The following is a 20,707-nucleotide window of genomic DNA, read 5'->3' as shown; positions in this document are numbered from 1 at the left end:
TAACAGATACAGTACAGACTCTGTACTTGTGAATGGGGACCGGCAGAAGAAACCCGGAGCCTGTGCCTCGCTCATTTCATATCTGAGAAACAAACAACTGCACTGAATTCTGACTTTGCAATGAACCTAATATAAACATGAAGTACAGCCAGGCGAGAGCACGAGACATATATATACAATGCACATTACTCTATCCAAATCTTATTGTCCTTGCTTCTTAACTCATTTTGACATGATCTTTAATAGTTAGTCACACAATGGAATAATACCACATTGTTGTATAAAACCTCTACTTTTCTCGTGTATGTATTTGTAAAACATGTGCATTAATTTGAACAAAAACGGGGAGAAATACAAACTTTTATCTTTCAACAACTCTTGCACACCACTGAATGACAATGTAAAACACTGAATTACATTATGGCCACAGAGCTGATACACATAGAAAGCATTTCATAGCACAAGGCTCACAGTAATAGATCCTCTCGCTCCGAGTCCTCTGATGTATCATGAAATGAAGTTATGCAACCGCATCATCTCTGTAGTCAGATTGGAGGAAACGCTCCTAGCAGGGCAGGACCTAAGAATGGAGCTGGAGCAGTCGAGACCAAATAAAGACAAAAATAAACTTCAAAAGAGCCCTGTACAAACATGAAGTCACAAGATAAAGCACTATACCCTAACAAAACCTAACCGGCAAAGGCTAGAAAAACAAATACCTTCTCCCAATAGAGATAATTACAACAGTAAAGACAGCAGATCTGGGACAGGGATAGTGGAGGAATATGCCTAGAAATTCCAGGGGCGTCCCGATAGAGCATCAGTGGTTTTATATACAAAAACAGGCTGGGGAGATAAGGCCTCTGCACATATGAGGGGGATGAAGATGGGTGAAAGAAGTTTAATAATTTCTTAATTTTTAATGAATTCCTGTTTTAGCCAGCGAGATTCAACATCCTTATATAGAAATGAAACTGCAACCATAAACAGTTAAAAATAACTGAATACTGCATTTCCTTGCATTCCTTTCTTGTTATTGCCGGCTCAGTTTCCTCACCTCTACCTCTGCCATAAGCTTTTGGGTTCTTATTAAAGTGCGACATTTGATTGATTATTAGAATTGTATTTATGTTTACTCGCACTGCTACTGTGTTACTGCATAGGGTGTTTCCAAACTATCGAAATCAACCTTTTAAAAGCGCGTCACTCCCTATGACTCCACTTCCTGATACACCTGTTTGGCAGGTACGATCCTGGATAGGCGCAACGGAGGGACTGAGTCATTACGAAAATAGACTATGGTCGTAAATTAACGGAAGTTTTGGCACACCCTGGACCCTTTTCTCATTTTACACTTAAGTAAACCCGTTTCTACACATTAAAATGCGTCGACTGCTCCGTGGAAATGTCGCCCTGAATGTGTTTTTGTTGCTGTACTTGGTCGTCTGTTTCGGTAAGTGAACCGGGAGTACACAGCTCCGCTTTCATGTCGCGATGTTTCAGCAGAAACTTCCTTACAGAGAGAGCACGTCTCAGTATTAGCAGGGTAACACAGAGCTGGCACTAGCATTAGTCATATTTAACGATAGATGTACTTTCTTTTAAATGTAATACAGCTCACGACATTTTTTTTTCTAAGTAGGTGTAGGCTACAACTGCTTTCATTTTAGAAGTAAATAAAAGTGCAAAGGAACTCGTAAGGAATGCGTACCGGGAATAAAGTAACTCCTGTGAGAAATATAGGACGCCATCTTTTATTTTTAGCTAATTAAGCAACTTCTTCTTCTTCTTCTTCTTCTTCTGCTTCTTCTTGGCCGTGGTTGTAAATTTTGGTTGGACACTGTCATTAAATACAAAACAACGTTTTATTGAACTCAACCACAGACACATTTTAAGTCTTCTATATCGGTTTCATGTTGTGGGAATAGGTTAAAGTATCTCGTAGAAAGGTCAGCTGGCTACCATTGTAAATATAGGAACAGCTACTAATAATGACAGGCCTGTGTAAAAAGCCAGGCTTGGAAGGATTCTGACAAAGGGTATGCACTAATTTAAGACTGACTGTCTGTCTGCCAAGTACACTACAAACATGGCTGTGAACTGTGGGCAGCATGTTTCTGTGAGCATCGGGCTGAAATAATAAAAATATGACTAACTTACTCCCGGTTCAGTCAGAACAGGGACAACACTGAAACACTGGGGAAGATTAGCACCATCGCAGTTTGTCTTTGTTTTGTAAGGCAAACACTTTTTTTTTTTTTTTTTTAGTTGTTCCTAAACTGTTTTTGTGTGTGTGTCTGTGTCAGGCTGCATCCTGCTGGGGATGGCTGCTGCCATCAAGGAGGGTCATTGCTATGGGGTGGGGGTGCCCTGTCTGGTTTAATTGAGTGGTACATGTCTTAGTAACAGGCTCCAGCACCCCCAGCGACCCTTCACAGGAACAAGCAGTTACAGAAAATGAATGAATGAATGTCTAAGTAACATCCACAGGAATGCCAGGTCCAAAAGATTCCCAGCACAACATTTAATTGTCACAAGAGTGTTATTCACTTCTCCTGTCAGTGGCTTTAATTTTGTGGCTGATCTGTGTATGTATGGAAAAATGCCACGATGTCTTCCAAACAAATGGAGCCATTTTGCTTTCCTGCTCGGGTCACATGAGGACAGATAGGGTACTATTACAGCGTGATAGGTGTCAACATGGGCACAGATGATCTGCCAGCTTTCTTTTCCCATCAATGCTAATTACTAGATTGTTGGCATCAATCGTGTCCTCAAGTTCAAGAGAGGTTCAAGAAGCTTTCAGAGCTTGTCTGCTTGATTTCCTCTTTTAAGAAGAGATAGCTTTGTTCACGTTGTCGCCTCGCTCACCCCGAGGTCTTTGTAGATGAATCGAGCTGATCGTGCGAGATCTCCTATGCTGTTTTGTGGAAGATAAACTTTGTTCTTATCACAGCAATTGGGAGTCTCTGAAGGAACCAGTGGTGTCGGTGTAAGATCGGTTATGTCCTCTGATTGCTCTGATTTATTTTTTGCTCTGGCTAAGTCCTTGGAGAAAAGGCTGTTTGAAGCTTTTGCAAGGGATCTTTAATTTATGCCCCAATACAGCAATATAGCAGTGTATTAATGCCAGCGATGGTTGATTTGCAAATGTAGCCAGTTTTGCACGATAATTTGATCTTAAAGGCCAAGGGTAAAGTGATACATTGTGACAATGGCTTCGTATTGATTTGCCATGATGAGTGTTGTAGTTTTTGTGGTCTAATCTGAACTATCCCAACAAATATCATATGGCCAGACAGTTGTGATCTCCAAGTGACGAAACCCTGACTTTTCCTAGCACCACCATGAGTTTAACATTAATAGCTGAGAGTGAAATCATTTAAAATTCCCAGCATCCAGGGTCCCTAGAGAATAAATTCTAATCAATTTAGTGGTCCAATTATTATTTTTTTACCTGGTGCCACCAACAGGTCAAAGCTTTGAGACACTGAGTGAAACAGCTTGACATCTATTGAATAGATCCGTGTTTCCAGAGGATAGCTTCTTTAAACATAGATGAACCTGTGTTCCTTCATTGTCACCATAAAGTGCATAGGCGTGAATTATCTTGACAGCTGTTGGGTAGATTGGTGTGAAATTTGCCAAAGAAGGTAAAGGTCCCATTAGGATAAACTGAACTGATTTTGGTGATACTGCCACTTTTTATCTAGCGCCACATGGGTTCAAACTCATCACCTCAGACATAGTTTGTGTTTAATCTTCAAATTTAAACACTCATTTTTAACTTAAGATGGTGACCAGAGTAAAATAATCATAAAATATACAAAATGTACAATCTCCCTATGCTTCCATACGCCTTGTATGTTCTGTTCAGTGATCATGCTCTGAATAAATGATATGTAGCCAACATTTGTCCACACTGTTTTCTAAAAGAAGCAATTAGTGTTCATTTCTTGTTCATGGACACAGTTGAGCAGACTTCTTAGTAGCATTTGTTGTAGAATGTGTTTATAGCCGGTCTGCTGTCGGATTTTCAGTGAAGAGCTAACAATAATAAAAACACAACAAATAGAGAGACACTGGGATAAAGTCTTGTGTGCTTTTCAAGGATCTGGCAGACAGATGTGTAGGGTGTCTGTCAAACTCTACAAGAGAGGCTGGTAAGAAACTCATATTTGAGTGTCACTCACTTTTTGTGTCTGCCAGTGAGCTGACACTTAAATGCCAGCCGGGTGTGAGCATATTTGTAGATGTCAGGAGAAAAATGTCACTCACAGTGTGTTCTCCTATATGTTTGGTTATTTCCATTTCCACTCTGCTTCCCTTTCTCTTTTCTGCTTCACACCAATCACATATTTTTGCTTGCTTTCCTAACATATTTTTTCTGCTCTTCCTTTATAATATTTCACTTCTAGGCCTCTCCCTAGTCTCCTGCATCACAGTGAATACTCCAGCAGAGCTCCAAGCATCTAAGGGGGACGCCGTCACATTGTCCTGCTCATTTTCTTCCACAAGTAGGCCAACGAGTAAGATGACTGTCGACTGGTCTTACAGGCCCCAGAGTGGAGGTCCACCGCAGGCAGTGAGTATACATTTATCAGTATTAAGTGCTGTCAGAACAAGGCTGTATTATAAACATTTTTGCAATTGCTGTTCAAATGATCACATGTGACTTTTTTGATGCTGTAACTGCACTACATTTAAAATATAAAGGTGTACTTGTATTGGCAAGTTGGCAACTTAAATAAAAGAAAACAAATGAACATATACTGTGCAAAAATTCGGCTGAATGTCAATACTGTGCAAGTTTAATGTGTTAGCTTGTATTAGGCAGACTAATGGGGCGATCAGACCACTACCTCCAGTGATGACAGTGTTACTCTTCTGCTGGAGGGAATAACTGTATATCTATATAGTTTGAAAATTATAAGACCATTACTGTAATTTGGTTTTTAGATAAATTGCATTATTTGCTTTCTTCACAGGGCAATTACATTACTGTTGTGCCAAAATCTGTTTCCTTTTCTGCAAAATATAAGTCTACACAGGGTAGTTTTTTCCCCCTAGCGTGATAGTTATCTGAGGATTTTTGGATTGCTGGTCAGATAGAATTATGATGTGAGCGGTTATAATTGATGGTGAAGATTTTTAATACTTTTCTCATATTCTTTCCATCCTTTCTTGGTTCTGTGAGACAAACAAACCATGACCGATAAAGAACAAAAAAAGAAATCCTCACATAAGAGACTTTATATGCATACACATGCGTATATACACACGTACATAATCTTATATTATGTCTATTGAACTACTAGTTATACAGTCTGTGCTCGTTGGACAGACATGTGACTTCTATGTGGCTACTATGTACCAACATGACTTGTTTGAATATCTGCTTACTTTATTTGCATTCGTGACCAGCTTTACAGCCCTTGAATACTTCTCATGAGTATTCTCCCGCTGTGATAGCAATAATGGCCTGAGACATATAATGTAGAGGAGACACTGTAAATAGCTAACTAACTTTAATTTAGTTAATTGTAATATCCAGGTTTTACCCATTCACATTCCAGCCCATCCTTTGCTTGTTTCCAAGGCTTCTGCAGTAAAGCCTGGATGTCCGATACCTTAATACCACTTCTTGTGTGACGGTATTGTGGGCTTGTTCGAAATGCGTTCAGATGTATCCTTCCTAACCCATAACTGCACTCAGTCCCCTAACCCAGCACACACTCGGTTGAGTTTCACCGACCAATCCACTAGAAACACACCACATAATTCAAGCAGTTCCATTTGTACTTGAAGATAGCCATCAAGTGTGGTTCTGTGTAATTGCATTTGGACCTGGGAATCCATAGTGTGGTAGCTGCAACCCTATATGCAACCATTTCCTATAGGAGCACTCAGAGTTAAGTGGAGACTAATGTTTTGTGGCTCTCCAGATATGGAGTGCTGTTGGTTTGGTCATTAAGATGTAGTAGTTGCTCAGTCTCAAAGTGTGTAGTGGGAGGAGGAGAAAGGACTTGCAAGTTATATTGATATGGTGTTAAAACATGCATGCATGTGCGTGAGCTGATAGCACGAGATTATCTCATGGCTATTCGTAAAAAGGTGCGTCGGCTGATAACACACCAGTCTCCACGTTTCCTTCAAATTAGCCCAACTAGCTTGGTCGCTTCATCTCAGATAAATAGTGAGTGGCAGTTTCCTGATATGACCCATAGATGGAACCAAGTCGGGAAGTTTCTAATTTCTAATTTCATTTACTCCCCGTCCAATTTCATTAGCAGTTTTGGCTGGTTTATTGGCTCGCGTGTCCCCGGTCGTATATCACACTGAGAAAGACCATTAATAAGCATGTGAAAACCTCTATCAGAAAATATAATTTTGCTGCCAAAGCTTTAGTGTCAATCTGAAATGCTGCAGTGCTTCAGTGGCTTGCATAATTACCTCAGTCCTGATGAGAATTCATTTTTTAGATTGGAGAAGAGAGGATGTTAAATCGAATATCAGCGGTGGCTTGTGTTAATTAGAGGATTTACCAATTGAATTGTGCTGAATAAAGTTACATTAAAATCTATTGTGATGATCTAAAACCTTAGTCACTGTTTATTTTTTCAAATCAGAAGAGGCTTTTGTCTAAAATGTGTAGTGTAGGTGGTCCCAGTTGAAAACAGTCCCCCAACTCTGGTCATGTTGCAGCACTTCTCGTGAATGTAAAAGAACCATCGGGTGTAAAGTCTGTTTCCAGTCTGAGCAGACTCTTAGGTAGCACCACTTCAAGCTGCTCTCATGTGGGCAGAGCTGTGCCAAGTCCTGAAATGATCAGCCGTGGAGAAATAACTGTGCACGGAGACGACTAGCTTTATCTCTGCCAGGGCTGCTATCAGTCTCTGAGAAAAATGTAGACACAGTTGTAAAACCATAAAACTGTATCTGTGTCTGTGATTGTTTAGGGGGTTCTGTGTTTGCATTTTATTGGGAAGGCACACGCAGTAATCCTTGATGACATTGTTCCTAGTGTTTTACACACGTGAGGCAGTAAAATTGTAGACTTCAAACACATGTTTGCATGATCTTGATTTAAGATGTAAATATTGCTTTTTGTGACGCTCTATAATTAAGATGCAACTCTGCTCTCTCTTTTTTATTTTTCACTACTCACATACAGAACATGCTTCCCTATTGTGTCCGATCAAGGCATTTTTAAAATGTCTGGATTGAGCACCTAGCCAAGGCCGATCTTTTATATCTGTTTTAGGTCTGCTGTTAACCAAAACCAAAAGTTAAAGAACGTGACTCCACATGTCTGCTATGGTGAAATGCATTCCATAACTGAGATCATACTTCTTTTGTATAGTTTTATAATACAAGCCTAAGGCAAATTGTGATTTAAGTTACTCTATACACCACTATTTCTGTTGATATTTAGGTTTGTTATACATTTTGTTAAAACTATTCAGCTCCAAGTGTTGTTGTTTTTTTGATAAGTCTTTGCTGTTATTTATTCTGCACCACGAAGACAGCTCTACTGTTGTTTTGCCCAAAATCCTTAAGGACTAGCGTGGAGGCAGGTATTTTTTCCCTAATGCATTGCAGAGCTATTCAACTGTCAAGCATTGGTTTGATTTTGAAGTTTATTGCACGTAATGCAGTTGCACAGTGAACACATGACCTAGGAGAATACAAGTAAGATAAGAAAAGTCATTTTTAGTCACCAGGGAAGGAAATGTTGTATATTTACAAAACATGCAACAAAAACAAGTTTTGTACATCTTCAAAAATGGTTCAAAAGTTTCAGACATGGTGCTCAGAGGGTGCAGTTTTTTACTCTGGAGTCCACTAATTGTCTTCATTTTGGTGTGCTGGCAGAAATAGGTTTTTATTCTTGCATACCTATGTAATATTTGTGAAGAGTAACAAAGCTTCAGTAGTAAATTGTCTGTTACTGAGATGAAAGTAAAGGCATCACCATTAATACTGTTTTTTTTTGTTCCCTATTCAGTTCAATTCAATTTTATTTATATTGCATCAGTAACAATGCAAATAGTCTCAAGACGCTTTACAACACCCCTGAAACCCACAGAGCAAACATGAAGGCAATGTGCACGAAGTTTCTCTATGTGTGGTGAGTTAGAATAGACACTATGCTGCGTTGGGTTATGCCAGTGTAATTATTTATACCCATGGGTCATTATCGTTGTGTAATTACGCCTCCAAAATGCTAGTCGGCAGCTACAGCAACTGACAACAATTTTATTTTCAGTGGAAGGCGACGATAGGAAGTGTCAAGCTAACGGCCAACTCTTTTGCCTTGTGACAGGCGAGATGTACATGATACCAAAGTTGAGGTAGTTTAAAAAAATTTTTTGACATACCAATGACGCAGTGATGCATCAACTAATCATATGCATTAGTTTCATCAGTTAACATGGACAATGTCACCAACAATGTCAGCAACAAAACACAGTTTGGGATTATTTGTAGCTGACCACGCTTACTGAGTTGTAGCTTTTGTAGCTCGCAGTGTGAACGCAGCAAAACCGTTATCTGACACAGAGCCATAAATTTGCCTTAATGCGTAGCCGTTCACAGTACACAACTATCCCTTTTTAAAAGTTCAGGTTGGTGTAGTTTTAAAACACCTGCCCTGTTCCTATAAAAGCTTCTATTCTGTTTACCTTTGCTGCAGTCTGTGGTTTCTGGTGCATCATAAAACTTAGTGAAACATAAATTCTACGCTTTTAGTTGACTCTCTGTGGAAAACATCTACTGCGACGTTTCCACATTTTCATCCCCCCCCGTGCTCAACCCACACAAACACTCACACTCCGGATGTTGTATTTTGGAGAGGTCTGGATCAGCTTGACGTGGGAGTAATGGAGGGATGGAGTTTGTTGTTGAAAACAAACTCATGTAAATGTTAAACCCAAAAGTAAAATCGGTGCACAAGGAGGACAGTTCTCTGGTTGTTGCTTGATTTTTTTTATTTTTTATTTTTTTTTAATTTATGTTTCTTTGATTAGATCTCTTCTTCACTCTGCCATCAACGATATTGCCAAAGTAAAATGGTCCACCATCTGTTGCTTCGGACAAGCGAGATTCAGAAGTAATTAGTCTGATGTGCTTTCTGATTGAGAAAACTTAATATTATTATTTCATTTCTGATAATTGGTTAAAATGCACAATGTATGACTTGCATTACTTTACATTTCTTTGCAACAACATTATGGTTGTGTCAGTCATTAGAGTCATGCATTTTTAATTCTGTGCAAGTGACATGCATTTTAACAACCTTGCTCATGCCATACTATTTGACCACAACCATCTGTTTTAAACAGATAAATGTAAATAATTTTACCCTCTCTTCTGTGCCTCTAGTTTTTCCACTTCTCCTCACGGGCATTCCCTCCATCCGAAGGACAGTTTGGCAACCGTATCCAGTGGCAGGGCATCCCAGCACGCGGGGACGCCTCCATCACTCTGATCAACGCCACGCTGAACGATAATGGGACCTACACATGTTCAGTTAGAAACCCTCCCGATGTCCACGGCTCCCCCACTTCACACACCGTGCTCACTGTGACACCAAAACGTAAGATGATGCATACACGTGCGCAAAATAATTAAGCGTCAAAGTCCTTTTTGTGCACATTTAGTCATGCACTTCTTCCTGCGTAGACATATGTGAAATAACAGTAGTCAAATCTGGCAGGTGGGTTTTTTTCTGAATTAACTGTACACGGTATGCATACAGAAACGAGTGGAAACCTTTGAAATACCCCAGCCAGTCACATATTTTTATAGACAACACGCTAATCTAAACATTTATGTTGTGTTTGTGTCAGCCTGTCCTGTTGTAAACATTTTGACTCATGCATGCCTCAGCTGTGAGCTGACAGCACATGTTGACAATGACTGGGGATAAGTCATCGGATTTGTTAACCACTAAATATAGGTTAGATGGGAAGATTGACACCATTTTTATTAATGCGATAAGTATGTCACTGCAGGGCTGAACAACATCACTTAAGCTCACTCACTAACATGTTACTTCTTGCTATTATTTGCTATTGGGTAGCAGTTGCCAGGAAACCAGGGAGTCCCTGGTCTAAGCCAAGGAAGAGTGTGGCACGTTAACCTAAATAATGGAAATTTTTGTACTTGTTGTTTATTTTGTTTTGTTTTTTGTTTTTTGTTTTTTAAAAAAATATTAATAGCAAACAACACATAGGACCTTGCATTAAGATCCAATCTGGGCTATTGGATCATAAGTGGCCAGCTTTAAGTAAGTGTGTTCAGACCTGGTATTAATGTGCAGATTGTAAATCCAACCCTCGAAGTTTTCAAACACACCGTAATCTCTGGTAATAAAAGGAAATAAAGACAGCGGGGATTCAGGAAATATTTAACTTGATCACACACGGCTCCTCATACATCAGCATGTACACATCAATCATTAACCCAGAATCACACACTCCTGTACTCGTTAAATACTTTTGTCTGTTAATTCTTGTTTAGTTTTATTGGTTATTTAGGCAAGTTAGATAAAGGCTAGACTAGAATTGAAATTTGAATTAGGGGTTTGATTTCGGTGGGGTCTGCTTGGTGTAGAGAGGTGCTATGAATCAGCACTGAGTCTGAAGCTGGCTCATCTACCATATTACTCCCTGTGGTTAAAGGTCCCACAGGACTTGACTGGAATCACACCACCATATAAACGTTATGTAAGCCTACCAGCAGTGAATTTAGTAATTCAGTTGGTCCTTTTATCTTTCTTTTATTGCTTCGAGCTTTCCATTCTCCTCTTTCCTTGGAATTCCCAAGCTCATGATGTGTTCCTGTAAACTACACTCATCTATCTTCGTGTTGCAGGAAATATTTTAAGAGAATACTGTAGCATTGTGGAAGCTTATTTGCATTCAAGCTGAGATTCAGTTTGATGCCACTGTTCTGTATATTATACAATTAGCTGGTTAGTTTAGCTTACAGTAAAGTTTAGTAATAGTTTTCGAAGTTAACAGCTGCAAGGATGTCATTACTAATGAACAGACATCACTTACGGGTGATCATTTATAATAGTGGTGTGAGTTATTTCCTGAGGCAGAACTCAGCTGATCCCCGTTGAGTATAGGTTATCTCTAATGTGACTCAGGACGCATTGTGTTCACACTACCAAAGGAATGTGGGTATGTGCGACCCAGACCACCTCCAAATGTGGTCAGAGATCTGATCACTCAAATCTGATCTCAATGCATTCTGAGGTTGCTCACGCCTGTCTTTTATGCTGGCTACTTGCAATAGGATGGCTCAAACTGAGTATTAATTTTAGGTCTGATCTGGACCATTGTTAGTGGGCTTTAAATATAAGATAAGATAAGAAAATGTATCCCTCAGTGGGGATATAGGAAGAATATCTGCTAGATCCAGCTATATACTTACTGAACAGAAGTGGTATCAGCCCTTATATTTCACTCCCTACAAGACAGTCACATTCCCAAAATGTTGACAAACACTGTGAAGGGAAATATTTTTTCCTGAATAAACCATATCTGGTTTAGTGAATGAAAGCGCAGAGTGACACTTGTGGAACAGCTGCATATACTGTATGTTCAGCGTGTGTGCTCTGTGTGTACAGTGTACTGTATATCTATAATGAGTCCTGTACATGTGCACCTGATGACCTCACATTTTCCTCCTCCTCCTCCTCAGCACCCACCATTCGCTTCTCTGATGTTGCGGTCCTCCTCGCTTTCGTCCTAATCCCCTCTGGTATCGTCACCATCGTTCTGATTGGACGGATGCTCTGTCCCAAGAAACGGAATAACCAATCAAAGTCCTACAGGTCACCCATAGAGGTCACAGAGGGGTGAGTAGATTCATTCTACCAATCAGTGGCGAGGGTCTCCTGGGGATACTGGTGGCCACAATAGGCTTTGATGGTTATAGATGTGTCTTTAGATTGCTAATTAGATGAAGGTTAAACAAGAATTTAAGTTTGAATTAAGGGTTTGATTTCAGTGGGGTCTGCTTGGGGTAGAGAGGTGTCATGAATCAGCGCAGAGTCTGAAGCTGGCTCAAATACAGGTTGGTTCATAATGCAGCGATATTACTCCCTGTGGTTAAAGGTCCCACAGGAGCTGGTATTTAGTCTTGACTGGAGTCGCACCGCAATATAAATGTTAAACAGGCCTATCAGCAGTGACTCAACTAGCAGCGAATTTACTTTAGGCATTCAGCTAGTCCTTTTATAAATAAAAGATATGCTCTTATTTTATTATTTCCAGCTGCCATATCTGCTGCATTATCAACAATCCTTTTTTTTTTGCTTCCATTCTCTTCCTTACTTGGACTTACCAAGCAGACAATGTGTTTTTTTTGTTTTTTGTTTGTACTGTGAGCTACACTCATGTATCTTCGTCTAGCAGGAGATATTTTTAAGAGATTAGTGTAGCATTGTAGAAGCTTATTTGCTTCCAAGCTGAGATTCTGTTTGATGCCGCTGTTATGTATGTTATACACTGCAATTAGCTGGTTAGCTTAGCTTACAGTAAAGATCAGACAAGAGACAATCTAATGGGTTTGTTCTTTTTCTTCATGCTATGCTCAACTAAATGACAGCTGCCTGCTGCATCATCATCCATCGATGGGGGTATCAATCATTTCATTTAAAAGGAAAATCATGGCGTGGCAATATTTTCAAAAATACTATTGCATTAATAGTTAACAAATTCAATATTAAAATGTATTTTAGGTGGAAGTGGAAGAGAGCCATTTAGGGTCTGATGAATACATGTAAATGCTGTGTCAAAACAACACTTACAGGCTCTTACATGGTAATTGCGAGTGTGATTATCGTCATTTCTAACCATCTTTGCTGTCCCTTCTGCATTCATCAGAGAGGAGTATGTCCTCCACCCACCAGCAGCTGAAGTGAAGAGGGCCACATGCTGTGACCTATATCTGACGGTACAGTACAGAACGTTTCTCTGTCATAAATAACTTAATGAGACATGTCTCAGATACGTTTCACATGATTAATTTTACATGGTCTGTATATCTCACAACAGGATTTGATGGTTTATAAAATATTTATCTTATTCGAATGTAGCTGTTTATGTGTCTGGGTTTACATTATGTCTCCTCTGACTGTCTCCTTTTCTGGTCTCTTCCAGGACTCAGAGGATGAGGCTGAGTACTATGAACTAAAAAAGAGGCCTCCCATGGATGAAAATTATGCTGAATCTCAGTGCTAGAGAACCCTGGTGGTTAGTAGACGTAGCTGCAACCTCTGGACCTACCGTTGTCATATAATAGGAGGTACTGAGTGTAAATCAATGCAGGACTCATGTCTTCCTTGCCACAATCGAACACTCACCCAGTTTTTTTGGTGATGGAGTTTACTTTTTTGTGGTGACCCCTTCTGGAAATACTCCAGCATTACATTTAACACAGAAAGAAATGCAAATGAGTAGATTTACTTTTTAGCCTACAAGTTCATCCAATAAAGAGTATACTGTTGTGATACCAGTGAGCTTGGGAGGAAAAAAAGAGAAATCTAAATTCCTGAGGCTGTGTGGATATTTTCAGTTTATTCTGTCTGCACAATAGCACCATGGTTGGTACTATTCAGTCAGGCACAGAATGGACTTGTTCATGCGAAGCCAAACGAGCACTATGTATATTTTTATATCTCGATGATTCACATGTGTCACTTTCTTATTGTGAACAAGATGGATACGTTTTGTGTAATTTATTGCCCATGTCAGAGTATTATGTCTGTCTTTGCTGAGCTGTAGTGGAACATTTCTGTTAACATTTGGAGAGAAAATAAACAGTTTGATTTTGAACATTATCTTTGACCCCTTTATGCTATTTATAGAGAGCCCTGTTTATAGTGCCTTTTCAGACCTCTGTGTATTACAGCACCATGTCAGCTGTCTTTTTCCCCATCTTAAAAGTCAGCATGTTTTAGGGATGTTTGTGTTTGCAGGCTTTCATCAGTTTTGGTTTTGGATGCTCGGCTTTCTTTATGTTGCATTTTTCAGCAACATTTTTGCCGAAATAAATAGTTTATGAGACTGATTCTTTGGGCTTTGTGAGACGAATGCAGGTTCCAGTTAATATAAAAAATGTAGGTTCATGAGCAGAGACAGCTTGTTGATAAAGTTAACGTAGAGCCATCATTTTTTTTCTTTATTTGGTCTCCTGCACTATTCATGAATGTTTTTTAATATTCTTTTAGGATTCTTTTGCAGCTTCACTTGCAAATGTCTGTTGCGCCTTCTCATCTACATAGTCATGGGCCTGAAGACTCATGAAAAGACCTATTAAATAGTCTCCAATGAAACACACTCACAATGATAAGTCCTCATTGTGTCTCGCTCCTTTTCTGCTTCTCAGTCTGCTCATTCATGCCCTCTAGTTTTTAATAATTCACGCGCCGCTATGGTGAAACAATTATCATTCCTGCTTCATCTGAACTACCATGGCAACAGCTTACTCATGCCAGGCAGAAAAAAAATTTAAAAATTGATTGTAGAAAGAAAAATACTCAGCTGGCTGCCGCCTGGACTCGATTTTCTGGATAAACCTCATTTGGGAGGAGGTCATTCAGTTTTCTAATATTTGGGCTGAAGAGACTGTGGGTCATTACTGTCCAATAATATCACTTAGATGGAGAGATTTATGTTGTATATCTATGTTTCTAAATGCCCATTTAGGCAAAACATCTGTTTTATCAAACTAAATTCTACATTTTGACTTAACAGAGAAGACAATCTAATTCTCCCCCAGTGGAGGCGTTGCAAATTTGCCTTATTTATCCAAATTTATCTCAGCTGTTGGGTATTGTTAAATCACAGGAAGTGTTGGAACAACAATACAAAACGCTCATAAACAGCAGCATCCAGAGGAAGCTAGGCCCAACAATGATGGCTGAGCTTCAAACCACCTCTCCCCCCACCAGAGGAAGTTCAGGTCCAACGAGTGAACAGATTGTGTGGATAGTAATCTTGTGCATAAGTTTGTGTGTGTGTGTGTGTTATGCAGATAATTGAGAAATATATTCCTCTATCATAAGAAATCTGTTTTCCAGTGTCACAGATTGATCAGAACAGAACCGATAAAGGCATCATGGCATCCAATGTGGTGGACAAATGACTGATTGCAACCCAGGTTCCCCCACGTTGACATGATGTTTAATATTCGCGATGAAGATTCAAGACAAATATTCACTGCTAACTTTGTTAGAACACTTTTTAAGAACTGGGTGAACTTTCACATTTTATAAGTATCTCTCCAAGTCAGCCCACTTTCTCCTGACTAATTTCCCACTGAAGGACACCTGCGTGACATTATGAGAGTGCAGGTCTGTCAGATGTTGGAGTCGTGCCCCCAGTTCAACAGTGTACACCTGGTCCACTTTTATTTCGTTGTGACCCCTTGCCCTCCATCTGGTTTAGATCATAGAGAGAAAGAGAGGAGCTAGTGAGCAAAAAAGACATTGACGGCACAGGCAGAAGCTTTCTAATCTTGTTTCACAACTAAATACGGAAGTATATTACAATTTATGCAAGTATTAACATTGTACAGTACACACATGATACAGTGAATCTACACAGAGAATGGACATGGGCCTTCTGAGGGTGTCCTGTGGTGTCTGGCAACAGAATCTTGTTAGTGGGGGACTCTGGGTCCTATGGGTTGAGGGGAGGGGCCTCTGTGGATCATCCCACAGATACTTGATCAGTTTGGGATCTAGTGAATTTGGAGGCCAGGTCAACACCTTGTGCTGTTCTTCATGTTTTTTAAGTTGTTCCTAAACTGTTTTTGTGTGTGTGTCTGTGTCAGGCTGCATCCTGCTGGGGATGGCTGCTGCCATCAAGGAGTGTCATTGCTATGGGGTGGGGGTGTCTGGTCTGGTCCAGGTGATGAATGAATGCCAGGTCCAAAAGTTTACTAGCAGAACATTGAATTGTCACAAGACTTCAGTCGGTTGGGCCGACTGGGCCTTTCTGTGTGGAGTTTGCATGTTCTCCCTGTGTCTGCGTGGGTTCTCTCCAGGTACTCCAGCTTCCTCCCACCATCCAAAGACATGCTCATTAGGTTAATTGGTGATTCTAAATCAGCCGTAGTAGGTGTGAGTGTGAGTGTGAATGGTTGTCTGTCTCTCTGTGATTGCCCTGTGATAGACTGGCGACCTGTCCAGGGTGTACCCCTGCCTCTCGCCCAATGACAGCTGCATGGCTCCAGCAGACCCCCGCGACCCTTAACAGGAATAAGTGGGTACAGAAAATGAATGAATGAATGAACTTCAGGCGTGATTTGCCTTAAATATATAGTGAACAATCTACACAGAGGTTAGATAGCTCATGCATTCATTACCAATCTGTTTTATTTTAGTACTCTATATTGTTTTTCCCACAAGGCATAAGAAGCGAAATTGGATTGAATCTACAATGTGTTGTGTGTGTGATATGTTCAATATCAACTCCACAATAATTAGAAACGACGAGGAAAAGAATAAAGCTCAAAATAATAAAAAAAAAATGGACAGAAGGACGATCCAATTATTTTTCTGTAAACTACATCATTTTCTTTGTCTCTTTGCGTTTGGTCAATTGAGGATTTCTGCTTGAGTCTTGTTTTGTAATTAATATACAACACGTATCTTGAATATTTGGAGGAAAGAACAAATTATATATGGCTACATAACAACACAATTTAGGTCCCGCTGAGTGAAGACTGTCAGCATGTCTTGTCAATGTTCCGTAGCATACAACGTGTAGCAAAGAAGAAAGCTGATGGTGGAGCTATTTACCCGAAAGCGTTGCCAAACCTTTAAATTCTTTCCCTGTATTTATAATTTTCAGAGAATAGTAAATTTATAATTTTTAGGAAAGTGATATTACATTGAAACTTTTTCTTTTTTTTTTTTTTTTTTTTTGTATATCAGCAGCCATACTAGCTTGTATGTTTTACTCTTTCGAGGTAGGGAAAAGCAACTATGTGAACACACTTTCAAACTAAACAGATTCACATTGTTCGACCTCGCCTGGTGTTCCCACATTTGCATCAGTGTGACCCTTTCAACATTTGGTCTCATCCCGTCTCACTCTTATTGATTGTCAGTTGTGGTTTCTCCAGTGATGCTCAATAAAATCCGCTCAACGGTGAATTATTTGCTGCTGTGTGACATTTTGGCTGCTTCCGCTCACATGCTTTTCCTTCTGGTGTTTTAGCTATGGTGACACGCATAATGTGTCGCTTGCCAGAAAAAAAGACATTAGTGTCACTCTGCGTGGTGATAATACTGCTTAGTGCACTCGGGTCATTTATGTTCTTGGCAGTAACATGACAATCTCTGTAATCTACAAGTCAGACGCTAGTCAGGAGACAGACTTTTGAACTACGGGCGAAGGTAGTTTACTACTCTCCACTGGCAGTTATAGGGTGACGTGATCTGCGTTGAAGATTGTTGAGGTTTCTGCAGTTATTTGCCAACAAAAAGATAATTCTATTGCCCTTTAAAGATCGTTCATTTTAAACACATCCACATTTATATGGAGGGATGCATCCTGCCTTGATTCAAATCAAATCACATCCTGAAAATAAGTTGTAGTGCTGTTGGTATGCCATTTAACAATTTAATAAAGCTTGTATGTATTAAGCTTAATATTGCAGTAATGCGATATGCTCATTTGTACACTTGTACTGCCTGAGTTTAGACATTTGGCATTCTGCAGGAAATTAAATGATTACAATAGTTTCGGTCAATTTGATGTAACCAGCTTTAGCTTTAATATTCCCGTGTACCGTGCGGTCGGCAGATTGCCCGTGAAACTCATTGCCTCTCTCGGATACAGTGACCTTTCATACTGCAAATGAGGAGCTTCATCACAGTCAGTCTGAAAGGACATGCTGCACTGTTGATGCACAATGCCACAAACAACAGACTACAAAGGTGCAGTGCATGGTTTAAAATACAAAAAGTGACCTGCCACATACGCACAAGCGCCTAATGATTGAAACCAATGGTAATCTGACGAGCAGTGTGTTAATGGCATTATCAAAAATTCTCTGTGGCGTTCTGCTTTAGCTACAGCTTTATTTTAATCATTAGTTTAAAAAAATACACTTGGATAGACTGATAAGCAAATAACCTGGCATTAGCTAATGGTTTGAAAAAGTCTCGTGGGCAGACTTTAAATCGAAACGCGACAACACATTGTAAACTGATTATCCCATTTTTGATGCTTCATGTTTAATAATAATCTACACTAATCATCAAAATGACTCTGTAATTGCAGTAAGCAGCTAGCTGCGCCCTGCAGTAATGTGTTGCCAGGACATAGCATTTGACTGTTTCTCAATACTGGCAGGACAGTGTGACGTTATTGATCTCTGTGGCCTGCACAGCAGCAGATTCAGCTGCTTAACAGGACACACTGGACATGCATTAGCATACCGAGATGCTCAGAGAAGGAGAAGCTACTTTAGGCGGGGTTAGTTTCCAGTCAACCGCTGGCCAATCTGTTGCAAGTTGCAGATGGATTGTTTTCAAAGTCCATCCCACACACTTTCTCTCTCTCTGTTTCTTTAGCTACCATCGCTCAGACCTCAGCCTGATTTGCCCCTTGGGGATCTGAGTGTTTGGATTTTCATTTCCCATTTAGACAACCCCAGTCATTTCCAACAGGAGATTATGGTTGCGTTTTGTATTCCGCCCTTAAATGATTCGTGGCGGTGTCTCTACTGATACGGGGATTTGATCCGAAGTAATTTGCCCCTTGATATTTAAATGTTGATGCTGGGAAACTGTTGCATCGATGTGCGTCAAATAGAATTTGTTTAAACTGGGTGGATGCCTTTGGAAGAAAGTCTGAAGGTAAAACAGTGCAATGCAGATGAAATGCAGTCAGTGGTTAAGGTTACAGTTAAATATTCTGTCAAGAGAGTGTACTGAGTCTATTATAATAGAATTAAGGAAATCAGCAGAAATTAGATAAGAGAAGATGCATTTGCAGCATTGCAGCAGCAGACATTTTAATGCACACCTGAGATAGAAACAAGTAATAAAAGTTGAAACTTCCCCTTTCAGTTCTAAAATGATGACCAGTGAAGGCCGTAGCATGCGATTTTTCACATTCTTCACCGAGTTGTTCAGATTTTTCCTTCATTTTTCACAAGGTTTTCTTTCTGAAGCTTCCATTGTTACACATTCGAGAAACAAGATCTCTGACAATAAAATGTGGACAGAAAAAAAAGTTCCTTTCAGCAAAGGCACTCATCTGTTTGCAGTTACTCCAGTGGAAAATTACCGGGGGGGGGGGGGGGGGGGGGGTGAGGACAGTGAACTGCTCAGTGCGAATGTGCATAACTGTACGAAAAGTAAAGCAGGGCAGTGCTGGGAAAGATCATGCGTGCTCAGCAGAAACCGGCATTATGACAGCGCCTGTGTCACGCGGCCCGATATGGACCGTGATGACACACGGTGATGATGTAGTGCAGCCGAGTAATGCTGCGAGATTTTGCCTGTGTGACGACAGCGACCGCCGGGAAGGCTGTGGCCCAGTGGTGCGGGGTAATGATTTCCCCTCAGTGAACTGGATGTGGAATAATCCTGTAAGAGAGAAGAATAGCAGAGCACCAGGCCTCGGGTCTTTGCCCTCCTCTTCCCTCTACCCATCCCTCGCGCCGTCTATCCCCCCTCCAGTCCTCCATCCCTCCATCCTCATTGTGTCTGTAGCATCTGCTGGTGCTCGCTGGTGTCAGAGCGGGGGTGGGGACTCTTCTGACACCACAGTGTGTGTGTGTGTGTGTCTGTGTGTGTGTGTATTATGAAAGACAAATACAGAGTGTGGGTGTTTGCATGAGCATGCGCCTGAGCCTCACTGTATGTTAATGGTGATAAATGCAGTTATGGGGATAATGCATGCCTAGTGCCTGCCCATTAAACCATGTGTGCAAATGTGGACACAGAGGGAGAAAAAAAGGGGGAAGGAGGGAGAAAGAGAAGCAGTTTGCCTCGCCTGCCAGTCTGCCACACCCGGCCTTCTTGCTTTCACCTCCTACCTTCTCTCTCTCTCTCTCTCTCTCTCTCTCCCTCATACACACACACACACACACACACACTCCTCCTCCTCCTTTGCTCTTCTAGTCTATCTGCTGGTGTTTCCATGAGAACAGAGAGCGCTGGGTATGGGGGGAGTTGAGGGGGCTTGGCGGTGAGGGTGACGTGTCCTAAAAGCACAGAGTGTGTGTGTGTGTGTGTGTGTGTGTGTGTGTGTGCGCGCATGCAAGAATGTGCGATCATCACTGCTCTCTTTCACACATCTCTCCTGGCAAGAGCTGCTCCCGCGGCCGTGCCAGAAAACATGCTTTTGGCATCGCCATGGTAATTTGGACGCTGAGCTCACGGGCTCATAATCCTGATCTGAGATCCAGAGAGTCTGTAGCACACAGTCTGAGAGGGAGCCTGAGCAATCAGAGGAGGCGACTTCCATTTGGGAACCACTTTTTCTAAAAAAAAAAAAAAAAAAAAAAAAAAGAACACCTCCATATGTGTGTGGAAGGGGAGGGAATAAACCAGCGGGGTTGTGATGGTGCTGAGATAAACTAATATAAAGCACGATAATAACAAAAAATTATTGTAATGGAAAAAAATGGCTGGAGGTATCCAGTCAGTTATTAAGGCAGAGCC

The 20,707-nt window shown here is 40.6% G+C and overlaps 1 protein-coding gene across 1 annotated transcript; it reads left to right on the top strand.

Moving 5' to 3' along the window:
• The first annotated feature begins 1,149 nt into the window (after nucleotides 1-1,149).
• On the top strand, nucleotides 1,150-13,858 carry mpzl3 (myelin protein zero-like 3). Its single transcript, XM_084559316.1, has 6 exons — nucleotides 1,150-1,453; nucleotides 4,419-4,585; nucleotides 9,385-9,598; nucleotides 11,716-11,872; nucleotides 12,903-12,972; nucleotides 13,179-13,858. The coding sequence occupies exons 1-6, from the start codon at nucleotides 1,384-1,386 to the stop codon at nucleotides 13,257-13,259; spliced, it is 759 nt and encodes a 252-aa protein (XP_084415442.1). The 5' UTR covers nucleotides 1,150-1,383; the 3' UTR covers nucleotides 13,260-13,858.
• Nucleotides 13,859-20,707: the final 6,849 nt, after the last annotated feature.

The sequence above is a fragment of the Chelon labrosus genome (genome assembly GCF_963514085.1).
Source record: "Chelon labrosus genome assembly, chromosome: 13".
NCBI lineage: Eukaryota > Metazoa > Chordata > Actinopteri > Mugiliformes > Mugilidae > Chelon > Chelon labrosus.
Note: the sequence above shows the minus strand (reverse complement) of the source record. Positions and strands in the feature narration are given on the sequence as shown.